This window comes from Pezoporus occidentalis, unplaced genomic scaffold, assembly GCF_034315485.1.
Source record: "Pezoporus occidentalis ecotype Australia unplaced genomic scaffold, CSIRO_AGI_Poc_V1 ctg150, whole genome shotgun sequence".
Taxonomy (NCBI): Eukaryota; Metazoa; Chordata; class Aves; order Psittaciformes; family Psittacidae; genus Pezoporus; species Pezoporus occidentalis.
Window position 1 is genome coordinate 1,064,150 of NW_026913317.1, and position 14,570 is coordinate 1,078,719.

Sequence of the window (14,570 nt, forward strand, 5' to 3'; positions counted from 1 at the left end):
TCCTGCGCTTCCGTTTTTCTGGGCATTTAAAATTCCATTTTGCAGACTTACACATCCACCTCTCTCGTATGCCAACAACCAGTGCCAAATAAATAAATACCAGCCCTTCCTGAAATTTTATTAGTCTTTCCATAACTTGCTTGCCAGAGAAAGTTCAAAGAGCAGAAACTTTACAAGAAATGCTGGTGTTATCAGAGCATTAGGAGCTTTGCCGTTAGCGTTCGAAGGCATTTCACTTCTGGGATCTGTGTGTGGCCGTTATCTGATTTCCTACAGAAATCTTTTCAGTGTCAAAGGTCCCTCCCTTCTACCGTGCAGCCGTGTCACCGCGCTCCAAGGGTCTGAACCGAAGGAGAAAAAGTGGCTCGCAGAACAACACACGAGGCTGCAAAGCCAGCAGGAAAGCCGAGATCTCGCATAAGCCCCCGGCTTCTGGCGGTACTTCCTTCCTGCCAGCGGCTGCCGTCTCCAGCCCCCCCGCAGAAAAGCCCCGAGGGCAGCAGCAGAAGCACAAAGGCGTAAGGGTGTGCGATCTCTATACGCACCATGCAGGTGGGTGAGAGGGGAGGGGGTCAGCGGACGGGGTGGTGCTGGGGGTCCTGCGCAGCCGCAGCTGCCGCCTGATGGGACTTCTCCTTGCAGACCTTCCTGAAGTGGTTGCTGGGGATCCTGGGGTTTGCTGTCATCGTCACGGCCATAGCCGTGCCCCTCGCCTTGCTCACCGGCAGTAAGTCAGTCCGCGGCCGGGGAGGGCGGTAGGGCTGGGGGGCGCTCCCTGTGGCTGCCGCGCTCTGGGGATCCGCAGCCGCGACACCCATGCGGTGGGGGCTTTTGCGGAAAGTTTGTGCCGTAGGCGACGGGGCTGATGGAGCTGGAGCTCTAGAGTCCTTGGTCTGGAGCTTGGGTACTTGTTCGAGAAGGTGTCTCACCTGAGGGGGGTGTGTGTGTGTGTGTGTGTGTGTGTGTGTGTGTGTGTGTCACTTGATTTCTGTGTAAGTTGGGAAAATACTAGTTTTGAGCATTAAGGTTTTCAGTATTTTTCTTGACTGTTGCAGCTGGAGGCTGTAGAACCAGCAGTAAAATCCCAGTTAGTCAATTTCCTAGGGTGTATTGAAGAGATAAGGTTATATTCCCTCTAATTTGCTTTGTTTGCACAACTTTTTTTAAACGTTGTTGAGTGAAATTATATATACAGCACAGTTCCAGAGGTCAGAAAAGTAGGAAAGATTTGGAATGCATTATTGGACTCTGATCCCTTTACACTTCACAGGTTATGCTTGTAACTCTAGATGTTAATGTGAAACATTGCTCATTAAGCAATGCATTGCTTTCAGCTGGCAGGACAGAGCGCCAGGTTAATGTCTCTTGTTGTGTCCTGGTGAACAGCTGAGCAGCTGCAATATGTAGAATTGAGTACTGCAAACTTATGGAAGCAGCGTTTTCTAGACTAGAGCTTTGCTTGTCTTCTGCTTGTGAGGTGCACCCCAAGAAATGTGAAGGTGTGTGTCTTAATCTTGGCAGGGTGTTCAAATGCGGACACAGCAATTGTTTATGTGCACAGAAAGTGCCTCTACATAGCTTCTGGGCTAATACTTGCATCAGTAGATGCTGACTCCTTTCTGCTATTTTGGGGCAGCTTTTTTCATTTACCTCAATAAAGCAAATTTTTGAGGTAATAGAAGATAGTTTCATAAGGTGGGAGAGAAAGAGAAGAGGTCTTGATAATTTACCAGATGTATTTGTGCAGCCTAGTGAAGGTGCGTGTGTTTCACCTAGTGAAAGAATTCGGTATTGCAGGCCTGAACTCTGCTGGAGCTGATGCTTGTCTGCCTTAACACCAATGCCATGTTGTACTGAAAATCACATGTTTTTTCTTCTTTCGTAAGTTGTAGCATAGGAATCTTTTTGCAGTAGAAGTGTCTGCAATTCAGAATCAGTCACTGAGTTATATAGTAAATATATTTTAATTTAACAAAACACTTCTTTTGGATGGCATGCAGAATATCACCATGCTGTCAGCCTTGGCTTGCATATTTTTGCTTGTAAAAGAGTAGGGTACTGTGTCAGCCTCTTTATTGATGTGAAATTAATGCATGGGAAATTACCTGTCACACCCAAGTAGTTTACTAGGTCCCTCTGGATAAAATAAGGATTGAGATGGAGAGGTCCCAGTTAGGAAACTTGAATTCCAGTCTTTTCCCAAATCAGGCCACCAGTAACACCTGGATAACAAATGTGACCATTACAGTTCAGGAACCCCAGGGTGCTTTCGAATTTTTGGCTGAAAAATGCTAAACAAATGGGATTTATTATTAGCAGATGAGAGTATGCAGGTGCTGCACTTACAATTACTCCTTTATATGTCAGAGCACTTAGTCATTAACAAGTTGATTATATGGCTTTTATGAACTCCCTCAGGGTGTGTGAGTCAGCTGAAGATGCCTCCTGTGTCTACAGGTGCTGGCCTGAGTACAGAATGAAAGGTAGCAAAACTGGGGGGCTTTGGGGAGGAGGAGCACCTCATGTGACTGTGCGAAATCGAGGTCTGCTCTGATAAATGTCACTGTCATTGCAGTCAAGTCTGTTTCATCCGGATGAGTCAAGTATTGTGCAGGGAGTAAAAATAATGCCTATTGATATACACAGGTAACTTTGAGTTGAGATTCTTACTTTTGGCCTGCTTAAGGCTCTTACTTAAGCCCTGCCATGCTTCGCAGTGTACTTAGATTTCATAAGCTTAGACTAATGCATCACAGAATTAGCTTGATAAATGGACTCCGGTGCTGTGAAAGATTGAGATTTTGCCACTCCAGAGGAGTTCTGGTTTGTTGGCTGAACTGTAGGCCTGGCACATGGAACTTCTGCTTCTTGTCTTGCAGTATTTAGGGTGGACAAATACTGTAGACTTAAATTTGCAAAGTTTTGGGTGCAGCCCTTCACTAACTACCTTGAGGGTCTTCAGCCAGAACTGTGTAGAAAATTCTATGTTTTTGTTTATACCTACTGCCTATTGTGCCACCTTATTTTGTATTTAATAACCACATGGAGCTAGTTGCATCAAATAGTTTAATCTCAAAATAGCCTTGGGGTTGTATTTAAAGTCTGATGAAAGCATTGTTATGCTTTGAGGAGCTATGCAAGTGTTTACCCTTAATGCATGAATATTTTCTAAAAACCTGTGGTCTGTCTGATCTTGATTCCATTTATCCCTTTACTTATGTGTCTCCTGTATTTTTTCTTTTTCTCCTGTAAGTTTCCATGCAAAAAGCAGATCAAAATGTACAGTGGCCATACATCTTTATCTCTTGTGTAACAACAGTTCTTGTTCCAGCCAGCTGGGCAGGAAGGCCCAGGGTGAGAGGAAGAGTAGCTAATGCTGACAGCAGGAAGAAGATGGTGCGCTATGCAGTATCATCATGAGAAAGTCATCAACAGCCTCATAGTGGGAGGTCCTTTACAGTGGTCTGATCACAAAACTGGTTCCTGCATCCACAGGTCTAATTCTCCAAGGGTGAGGTATTCACTAAATGAGAAGGATCATCACTGTCATAATTAGGTGATACAATGCTTGGGTTTCTGTGGTGTGAAGAGGTTGGAAAAGCACAGCAGGTGCTGGGGAACTTACTGATGGTAAGGTGTCTGAGGTTACTTTGTAAATCTGATGCCTAATTGATGCATTGTATATTACTAGCAGCTGGTAGAAAGCCACCCTAGAGAGAGGTGTTACTGGCAGCAGAAGACCAGTAAGTTCATGTTGTCATCCTGGACTTGCAGATGAAGAATGTTGGAAGTGCTGAGATGGTTTTGTGCTTCAAGGACTCGGTCAGGCATGTAAGCCTGCTGATTTCCTCACAGTTGTGTTAATGTATAACTGAAAAGAAAAAGAAAGAAAATCTTTAGCTAGCTCTCGTCATTGTTCTGTTGAGGATGGTCATATCTACAGGCTTCCCTGGCTTACCCTATCTGCATTCTGTCTTGAACTAAGCAAATTTGTGACTGGGTAGTGTGGAGGAGTATTTCTTGCCAATGTCAACATGCTGCTTGCAACTGAACAGTGTGTTTAAAATAGAGAGAGGCTTCTGGTTGATGCACAATCCTTGTGTTTGGAGACTTATGCCACAAGATGAATGAATCTGGCAGCTGTGATCTGTCACAGTTTTCTTGGGAATAAAGGGGTCCTGTATTATTCCAGTTCCTTTAAGTCATTAGGTTTAAAGGTGTTTTAAGCTAGAAAATCTGTAAGGGAATTTAAATCTGTGGATCATAAATTGGTCTTTGAAGTAGAATCTCTTTGGCTCTAGGTTCAGTAAGTAAGGTTTACATAATCTTGAGTTTGTGTGGGATTTTAGGGTTTGGTTTTCTTTCCCTTTTTTTTTCCTTTTTTTTTTTTTTTTTGTAAGAGAACTGTTACATGACGAGTAAGCAGTAGTTAATTCCATTCAGCTAGCTTCAAAGGATTTTAATCAAAATTATGGCTGAAATTCTCCCCAAAGTTGAATGGGGGATGTAGCAGATTAATTGCCTTGTTGTGAGTATGCCATAGATTTGTCTGACCAAACAGTCTTTTGGCTTGAATTTAACTGTTCTAACTCTTCTCTTTTCCCTATGTATTCATGTACCTTGCTCTGCATTACAGGTTTCTTGTAGTCCTCATGTTATGTGGAGGTATATCACTTTTCTAGTTAGTGAAGGAAAAGACAGGGAATGGAAATATTTTCCTGCAGTATGTCCTTGTGTTCTGTAACTGTCATTTAATTCTGATATGTATCTTATTTCCAATGTTGAGTAATGTAGTATAAAAAACAAATATCAGCAGTGGATTGCTATCTGTAGGACACTTCTGCTATTTTTATTTGCTTGCTTTGCATGAGGTGGGGCAAATTTGAGAAGGATTCCAGAGCTATTGATTTCAAAGTTAATGATTACCTCCCTCTGGGGAAGGCTTTGCAGCCCCAGAGTGTGACATCTGTGTGAACTGCCCCAGGAGGGGTCATGGCACTCACCTGTTACAGTGTCTTCTGGGTGTCCAGTGTCAGCTACTGGGTATAGGTGGGATTCTGGGATAAGTGAACCTTGGGAGAGTCATTGTTGCTTTCTTTGTGGGAATTCCATTTCTGTGCTGTCACTAACCTTAGGCAGTAACTGGGGGCTTGAGTGTAAGGGGGAGGGGGTTTGAGTGCTTTCTTACACACATTGGAAGAGAAACAGGGAAGAAGGGAGGTTTGTAAAAAATAGCCTGAAATGGCACTTACTTTTCTGACTAACTACTGAATCAGTCAGGTTTCCCTTCTTGCATCTCTCACGCTGCTCCTGAATTACATTCTTACATAGCAGATTATTCTTGGTCATGTTCTGCTGTCACTTTAAAACAGCAGTACTAGTTCACCTTTTCTGATTTTTATAATTTCTCTGGCCCTTTCTTTCTTATTGTTGCTGAGCATCATGCCTGTACTTGTCTTTTCTGTGTGGTTCATCTAGACTTTCTTGGTAGCAGTGACCATATAATAAAGCTTTTGTTATTACTGGGTTTATATTTTTTTTCCCTTTTAAGTTGGTTATGTAATTTCTTGCCCTTTTTTTATTATATATGGAAATTAGTAAAATATGCCTTGATACTGGGGATTAAGCAATACGTATACCAGAAATAATTTGTCAAGAACTTTAGATTTTGGTATGGTGATATGTCATATAATTAACATTACACAGTAGTTAACATCTTGCTTGCTTTACACCTTCAGAAACCGACTCAATTTTTCCCTTGAAAAAGGGTGACATTTTAAAAAAGAAATAATCCAAAATGGAAACTAAATTGTTTATCAACCTTAAATGTGTACTGTTTACATAAAAGGCTAAGAGCCTTCTTCCCAGAAGGACTTAGGTTTTGCTTCTCTAACAGAGGTGTTAGGACTTAAATATCTCCAGTATATCATTATGACATCGGAAATATGAATGAGCTGCTGGGGTAGAGATGAGGAGCTAGTTGTTTGAAATTTAGAAAAATAAGTCTGTTTCTGGAATAGTGAAAATAGCAAGAAAATTCAGCCTTCGCAGCCTTTCTGAAGAACCTAAGAGTGAAAGAAGCTGTTTTGCTAAAATATGAACACACATTGACCTGTATCCAATATTCAAAGCCAATAAAATGCTCTTGAATGTCAACAACTACTTTATTTTGTCAAAATAAACCTGTTTGACGCTTTTTTTCAAATGGAATCTGAACAAGAAGTAGCAAAATGCAGAATTCGATGTATGCTGAATATCTTCAGTGGGTAGCATAATGTGGTTAAGTAAGAATATACTGGTAATGGCCGATCTTGCAAATGAAGAAAAGATTTCAACTAGAACTTTTATGAGTATACCCTTGCAGCTTGGCGTATGTTTTCATATTCAGTTACTATGTGGAAGGTGTTGACAGAAAATGAAATTTTAATTTTATACACAGCCAACAAATCTTAATAGTGTCCTGATTTTTAGTAATGAGACCTCAGCAAAATATGTATGTCACCAAGGGGAAAAACATTCATCAGTTTGGAAAAATCCCTAAACCTGTTCATCAGCCACCTGTCTTAAATGGCTCCTCCTTTTCCAAGAGAGAATTTTGTTGCTTTCAGAAGCCCCTCTAATTGTAAATGACACTCAATTAAGAAGGAGAGAAGTGATATTCCCAACTAGACAACTGTGCATGAATATCAAATGCACACTTGTTCAAATCCATCAAATTAAGTATTCAGTTAATATAGAATAATTAACCTGAGGAATTAATATTCTCACAGAAATTTCAGGAGCATGAAATCTAAACTAGTAAATTTTTAGAGCAGTCAAATTTCAGATTGAATTGAGCAAGCAATTCTTTAAAGCTTTGCTGAGCATCTTAGACTAAAATAATTGTTTGTTATGGCTCTTCTATTGCAGCAATGGCTGTACAGTCTGCACTGTACAAGGTGCTTATTATTTGGAAATAAGAGTAGAACTGCAAAAGCTAATATAAGTATCTTCCTGCTGTGTTCCAGATGTCACATGTACTTCACCTGCATGGAAAGAACCTGTAAATGTTACTGTAAAATGCTTTTCTGTGTGTGCATCCCCAAGGACTTTGCAGCAGTTTTCTTTCTTATCATAATGAAAGAAGAGGTTATCTGTTTAAAAGTATCTGAAAGACTGGGGCTCTTAGAACTGATAGGAGCAGGTTATTATCTTGGTTGATCAGTCGCCACATCTATACCTGAGTGTTTTTATCAGTTGGTTTTGCCCTAAGTCTTTTGGATTATACTGGCAGTAACAAAAAAGGAATGGTTTAGCTGGTTGAAATAAAAATTGCTTCCCTTCTGCACTGTGTAGACTTTTGTGAGGGTAGTTTTTAGGTTTCTATTTAAAAAAGGGCAGGGGAGATATAGGGAGAGAACTGCACACCTGAATTTAAAAATTGTATTCTTTGTTTTCAGAAAAAAAATCACAAAGACTCAAAGACCTATTATTATTATTACTATTATTATTATTATACTTTGGAAAGAACAGCTTGTGCACTGCAGCTAGTAAGAAAGAAATATTTTTCATAGAAGTTGACTGCAGTGTGCTGGAGCCGATTACCAAACTCATTAACTGGGTTCAAAGTTTCACTTAATCTTTTCATAGTAACCCAGTTAACTTGGCTTTAATTTTGCAGTCAAAATAGTAATGTTTCAGTAAACATTAAGATACCTTGGTGAAGAACATAGAAAGGGATATATATTTAACTAGTTATTTCATCATAAGCTTATCAGTAGGAGTTTGTGAGTTTGTGGTTTAATTTTTATTTTTTTTTTTTAAATTAGATCTTCCCTGAAAATTTTACTGCTCCTCAGATTTTTTTACTTGAGGCATTCCTGAAATTTGAATTTAATGATAAGCAGATGATTCACAGCTGAGAGGTTCATGAGCAGGAACAACAGTATTACAGAATATGTGATAAAAATACATCAGCTGCTTTAATTTTAGGATATCTTTTGAGGTCTGTACATGTACTTGTGGATGACCCATTTCATTCACCTGGACAACCTTGCCCATCTACCACTCCAACATGAGCATGTACGTCTCTGCTTTGTGTGACTCACCCTGCAATTGATGTCTAATGCAGATATTAGCAGTCAGGGCTCTGTAGCAAAGTTCTCAGTGTGAGCATAGAAGGGAAAGACACTAAGGTCACTTCTTTTCAATTTTTGAGCTTTATGTGTTTCCTGAGATACGAGGGCCAGAGGTCATCTGTTTATTTTTGTCACTGTCTAAAAGGTATTTTCATCTTCACAAAGAGTTTGTTGAGGGATCTCACTGATAGTTCTTTATTTTATGCTTGCTGAATTTATCTTGCAGAAAAGCCTTAGTGCCTTCTCACTGCTAATACTTTAGAGGTGGTTAGCTAAAACACATCAATAACCAGCAACGAAAACCCACTTATTTTACTAGTCAGGTTGAGAAGCTGGGGTGGAACAAGTTGCAGCAACACTGAAATTCCTTCTGTCTCTTTCTTTCAGAAAGTACCACTGAGCCTGATTCACGAAGAACCTACACTCTGCGTAATTACTTGAACAATGACTATAACTACAGAACGTATGATTTGCAGTGGGTTTCAGGTAACTCATTTCTACATAGAGTATAAATATCTAGGAAATCTACTGCCTTCAGTAAACATATATCTTCATGCTGAGGTAACTGCCGTATCCCGAAAAGATAAGGTATAGTATTTTATGGTGCTGTTACAGAATGGTGCATATCTCAAAGGTTTGTGATTTTTTTTTTTATTTTTTTTTTTGTCAACTTAGACGTTTGTGTTCATGTCAAGCTATGTTCTCCTACTAATAAAAGAGCATACTTACATCTATGTGTTTTCATGGAAGCATGTTATCTTCTGAAGTATGTCAGCTTCCTGTGCATCAGACTCTTAGGCAACAGAAGGATACAGGGTGCTTTTCCTTTTGAATATGCTTCGTGCTCCAAGGAGAAGAGGTGCCAGTAAGCAGAGGCTGTGAGTCCCAGGACTACACTCTGAACATTCTTGTACTATAAGCATCCTTTCGTTACAAAAGTGGGAAACGGCTTTGACGAATTTTTTTTTATTTCCCACTAAAAAATGTAAGGGAAAGAGGGAAATAACTGATCAGCATTTTACTTACTGTTTATTAGCAACTTTCTTGTTCTTCTAGGAAATCAGTATCTTCACAAAGCATCTAATGGGGACATCCTACTTATCAATGCTGACACTGGAACATCCTCGGTAATCTTGGCGAATACAACATTAGTACGTTGACTTATATATAATATATATGCAGATACTGGGAAAGGTATTGAGTTTAATATTTTGTTCTGTGCTTTTCTTTGGGATCAATGCTTAATGTGTTCCTTTTGCTCTTTGTTGACAGGATAAATACAAGGCAACCACAGTTATATTGTCGCCTGACCAAAAGTTTGCTCTTCTGCAGTATAGCTCTACAAAGGTATGAGGGCATTTCTGAGGATGATACTGGGAAATAAAGGTTTGGGAGCAACTGAGAGGCTTGAAAGAATACAAGGGAAATACAGGGGATGGATGAATGAGATGGATGTCTGCAGAGGAACAGTGAAGTTGAGCAGGCAGAAGGAGGGAAGAGAGACTGCTGTTGTCTGTGAGCTTGGCAGAAGAGTTGACTACTGAAGAAAGTAAGATGGGTAAAAAGTGGATGGTGAAATATCACAAGGAGAGTGAGGCTGAGTGATTCATCTGGGAAGACAGGCTGGAAGAGTAGATGGGCATCACTGTCCAAGGAGTTCTGTGAGTAAGGAGAAGCGATGATTAAATATGTACAACCGCGGTTGTACATATATGCTATATATATATATATATATGCTTATTATGCTGAGATGTTAGGACATAACTTAAAACTGATGTGAATGAAAAGCAGCATGTGCTTACAAGAAAAGATTGTCCTCTTCTGCTTGGAATGGACTTGGGTATCCTTGATGCCTACTGTCAGCAAGCACGTGAAAAAACTGCAGCATAATGCCTCATCCAGGCATGGTGGTTAACTGTTCAACAAAGGTCAACCTATGGTTTAGGCCAGGTGGCATGAAAACCTAGTTCTTCATGCCACATGAGGACAGTTACAGAAAATTAATGGAGACATTACAGTGTGTGCACTGAGAAGCCAGTAACTTTGTTTTCTTTTTTTTAATAGCTGCCTGTTTTGTTTGCAAAAAGTTCAGTGCTGACTTACGCAGTGTACAAATACTCAAGCACTGTGCCACTGAGCTCTATCTACATGTTCTAGCTTTGCAGTCCAGGAATGTCTCTCTCACTGTGCCAGCCAGAATCCGTGCACTCAGCCATCACTTTTTCAGTTTTAGCTTCCTTGCTAGGTAATATTAAGCCAGTTACCTTTTGTCTATCCAAATTGTTAATAATTGTCTGGCTTTTCATTGTGTCATTAGTGGCCACAAAATGTTTTGCTTATTTCCAGCCACCCTAGACATTCCCTCTACTCATGATGTATTGCTTTATAGTATTTTATCTGTTGCAGTCATAAGAGTTAATTTTATTTTAATGCTGAAGCAAGATCTTTTAACCTTTATGTAATAGTGTGATTGAAAGTTATTAATCTTTACTGCAAGAAAACGGTAACAAAATGAATCATGAGGATGTAGACACTTCTTATGTAATAGCCATCTGGTTGTGTAGTACTAAGTTATTGGTTTATATCTTCATACAAATCTTCCAGAACCATCGTAGAAGGGTAGCATTATTGTAACACGTCAACACCATGGGCTAAATCAAATGTCTTCAGCCCCACATAGTGAGCACATTTAAACATCTGCAGTATCATCATCATCTTTTCTCTGTAAGTGCCTACAGAGTGTTAAGACATTGAAAGGCAGGTTTTTGAAAGAACAGGTTTATTTCTGTGGCAATATGAATGGGAATACGTCACTCTTGAACTGGAGAAACTGCTAGAGAAATATTGCTGGGACTTGTGAGGACTACTGAGTAATAAGATGCCAAGTTAAATAAAACAGCATGGAAAATGAGAAATGAAAACAGCGAGTGCACCAGTAAGGCAGAAGGAGGAGGATTAACTGTGCATAGCTACAATAGTCTGCCATGTAGGTACAAGGATTTCTAAAAATCTGCATCATCTCTGGCCTCTGTCTCTGTCCTTAGGCAATGGCCTCTGTCATAGTATTTAAGTGATGACCCCAGGGGGGTGGCAATTATTTAGTCTCTTCTTAAACCTTGCAGGGATTTGTTACCCTTTTACATTCATTGTGGTTTGTCTGTCTGTCTTAAGCAAAAGCATGAGGAGAGTTTCAGAGGTAATTCAAACCGTAAGGGGTGTGAATCTGGTGAAATTTAGTTTCTTAATTTTCATTTTTTTTCTTTGCAGTTGTGGAGGCATTCCTATACAGCTTCATATCACATCTATGATTTCAGTAGCAGGTCAGTAATTTTTGCACAAGATGTAGTTTTACCAACATTTTCCGATGAAATGACATTTCACTGATTTCTCTTTGCTGCATTTTGGTTTTGTTTTTCCAGTTCAATCTTAGATGATGGACTACTACCTAATGATACACAATATATATCCTGGTCACCTGCTGGTCACAAACTGGTTAGTAAAGATAAGTGGAACTTATATAAACAGCAGTTTTTGTACACTCACATGGAAGCTCACATTTGTCTGCACCCTTGAGGTTTTGGGAATTTCCTACTGCTGGATAAAGTAGCTGAACTAGTTCCCAAATTGACTGCTGTTGCTGGAAAAACTCCAAAATCCCTGTGTTTTTTGTTTCTTTAATGAAACTGCATTCCTGAAATTAGTAGTGGCCCCAGTAGTCATGAAATGCACAAATGCCCAGGAACTTAGTGTTTTCACAATTGCAGACAGTAGCTCATCCGTTTCAGAGGAGCCGCATTACAATTGTTTCACTCATCCACTGTGATTTTTATCTCTTAATGACATCACAATCAATAAAGTTTTACTTGATGGATGCATGTAACAGGGATTAGAATATCAAAATCTCTCTTGAACTTTTTCCCACTGTGCTTTGTATTTTCCTCCTCTCCATCCCAGTCCATGGTGATGGTGATAGCCACTGTGTTTGCAGGGTTATGGTGAGCATTGGGTCTGACTAAAAAGTTGTCACAGGAGCATGTGGCAATTATTTATTCTTACTGCTTGTAGTACAGGAATTACAGAGCTCAACCACATAAGCAAAGGATGTTGAAAAGAGCTTTTTCTGTCTGGGGGCGAAGCTCCGGAACAAAACTGTGCCGTTGTTGGAGAGGATGAAATCGGGATGATGAGAGAGGCCAGCAGGTTCTAAAAACTAGAATTCTAAGTGGTAGTGAGGAAATGCACTATCTTTGCAAAGTTTTACCAAAGTACTGATAGTTTTCTTTGAAAGACAAATGAGTGAAAAACATCTCCTAATAAGGGAAAATAAGCTTGTACCTCAGCAGAAAAGGAGTAGCAAAAAAAACCTTTCCAAACTTGATGTGGTAATCATGTCATTTATCATAGTTGTTTGGTTTTTGCTCCTAGGCTTGAAGTTAGGTTGCTACACATGATTTGTATTAGTAATTCAAGATTGTTACGCGTCAGTGATGTTCAGTGAAACACAGCTTTCAGACAGTCTTTCTCATCTCTTGTAGATTTCCCAGTAGATGAAGCAAAGGAAGGAAGTAGGGTTTACTCTAATAGTAATTGTAAACACAATGATGTTTTGCAGGCATATGTTTGGAATAATAATGTTTATATAAAACCTTCACCAACAGCAGACTCTGTGCAAATCACTCAAAATGGAGAAGAAAATAAAATTTTCAATGGCATACCAGACTGGGTTTACGAAGGTAACTATGTCAAGCATATTTTACTTTGCATAAAACTTTGTTTATTGTAATTATTTTAACTTATTTCTTATAATTGAAAAGTTCAAAAAATGTTCATAAAAGTTCTTATCATTGAAAAGTTCAAAATAATCTGATAATCAACATAATCTAGTCTCTGTTTTAACAGAAGCAGGCATCCTTATCTGAGCTTAATACCTAGCTAGTGTGAGGATCTGAGAATAGAAATGAGTTCACCTAACTTGCAGTACATCACTGTAAGTCAGCTTGTGAATTAACTTCATATGATAGACCTGTAAGCATTGATCTAATGCTGTCAAACAGTCTTCACTTTGGTACCTGAGCTTCAATTGAAAAAATCCTATTAAAAACTGATGAGAACAGTACTTAGGACAAGAGCCAGATTATCAATTATAACTTAAATGCATTTCCATCTCTTTCAGAGGAAATGTTTGGCACCCATTCTGCTCTGTGGTGGTCTCCAAATGGCAATTTTGTGGCATATGCAGCATTTAATGATTCAGAAGTTCCTGTTATAGAGTATTCCTTTTATTCTGAGGACACCTTGCAGTATCCAAAGACCATTAGAATCCCATATCCCAAGGTCTGTGTTATTTATTAAACATGGTTGTTCTGCAGTTTCATTAAGAGAGTAGTCTCATTTAATCAGTTTCTGCTAATGAAAATATTGTCTGTCTCTCCTCAGCAGCTTGCTGTGATTACTCTTTCTGAAGTCAACAGCATCTGGCAATGTTAAAAGTATTTTATCTCCAGGGGAAAGCAAAAAGGAAAAAAAGTATGATTTAAGGTTTTGTTGTTTCACCAGACAATTTTGAGGAAGCAAGTAGATGTTGAGAGAGAAAAAAAGTCTTCGGAAGTTGAAATTGGTACAGAGCATTTGGCAGATGTACATGGTGTTAGGGTTTTGCATGGTATTACTAGTAGAAACTTCTCAGCTTCAGTGTAGCGTTTTTAGTTGCTGGATGCTTCTTGTATTGGGGTGAAGCAGAGGAATCTGCTGATGGAGTTTCCTTGTCTAAACATAAAGCTCTTTTAGTCTTAGCTGTTAGAGGGAAGCCTTTAGTGTATGCAGCTGCTTCCCTCTCCCTTCCTCTCCACATGAATTTGTGCCCACTGCTTGTGGCACAGTTGGCACTGGACTAAATAGTGTGAGAGAGTCCAATATGTTCCAGACAGATTCCCTCAGTTACTTCATAAGTGGAGGGTTTCATGTTTAATACAAGATTTACCTGTATGAAGTTTCTTGAATTTATATGGGATTTTGATTTAGTAGGTGCATCATTGCACTTAAAAGACACAAGTACAAAGTACAACAATTGCACTATACTGCTAAATCGTGACATAAACATGGTTCTCACTGGGGGTTTCCATAACACGCTCACTGCCGCAGTGCTGGGTGTTCCCCTTGCTGGGAAGGAGTTACATGGGTTGAAACCGTTTCAAGCCCATCACTTTCTTCAGTTCCTTTTGTTCATTGTTTGGTTTTTATAGTCTGTGTTGTGCTGAGGCACCTGTGTATGCTCCCACATGCTGGTCTGGCCAGCTCAGGAAGATAGTCTCATTCTTTTGATTAACTGGGGCAGAACAGCTGATACAGTCGACTGATGGCTCAGCTGTTTCAGCTGTTTGTAAAAAGCTGCCCTCTGGTCCTCTTTGTGCCCAGGGTCAGCTTTCTGCGCAGCAGTCGTGGTCAGTCACTTCC

General features: G+C 39.6%; 1 protein-coding gene across 1 annotated transcript in view; it reads left to right on the forward strand.

The window, feature by feature from the left end:
- Positions 1–215: 215 nt before the first annotated feature.
- DPP4 (dipeptidyl peptidase 4) overlaps positions 216–14,570 on the forward strand; it is a 40,848-nt gene continuing 26,493 nt past the window's right edge. Inside the window, exons 1-9 of the mRNA XM_062611060.1 lie at positions 216–552; positions 643–727; positions 8,505–8,603; positions 9,174–9,268; positions 9,390–9,464; positions 11,385–11,437; positions 11,537–11,609; positions 12,730–12,850; positions 13,291–13,451. Coding sequence (XP_062467044.1) covers positions 547–552; positions 643–727; positions 8,505–8,603; positions 9,174–9,268; positions 9,390–9,464; positions 11,385–11,437; positions 11,537–11,609; positions 12,730–12,850; positions 13,291–13,451 — 768 coding nt within the window. The 5' untranslated portion in view covers positions 216–546. The remainder of the gene's footprint in view (positions 553–642; positions 728–8,504; positions 8,604–9,173; positions 9,269–9,389; positions 9,465–11,384; positions 11,438–11,536; positions 11,610–12,729; positions 12,851–13,290; positions 13,452–14,570) is intronic.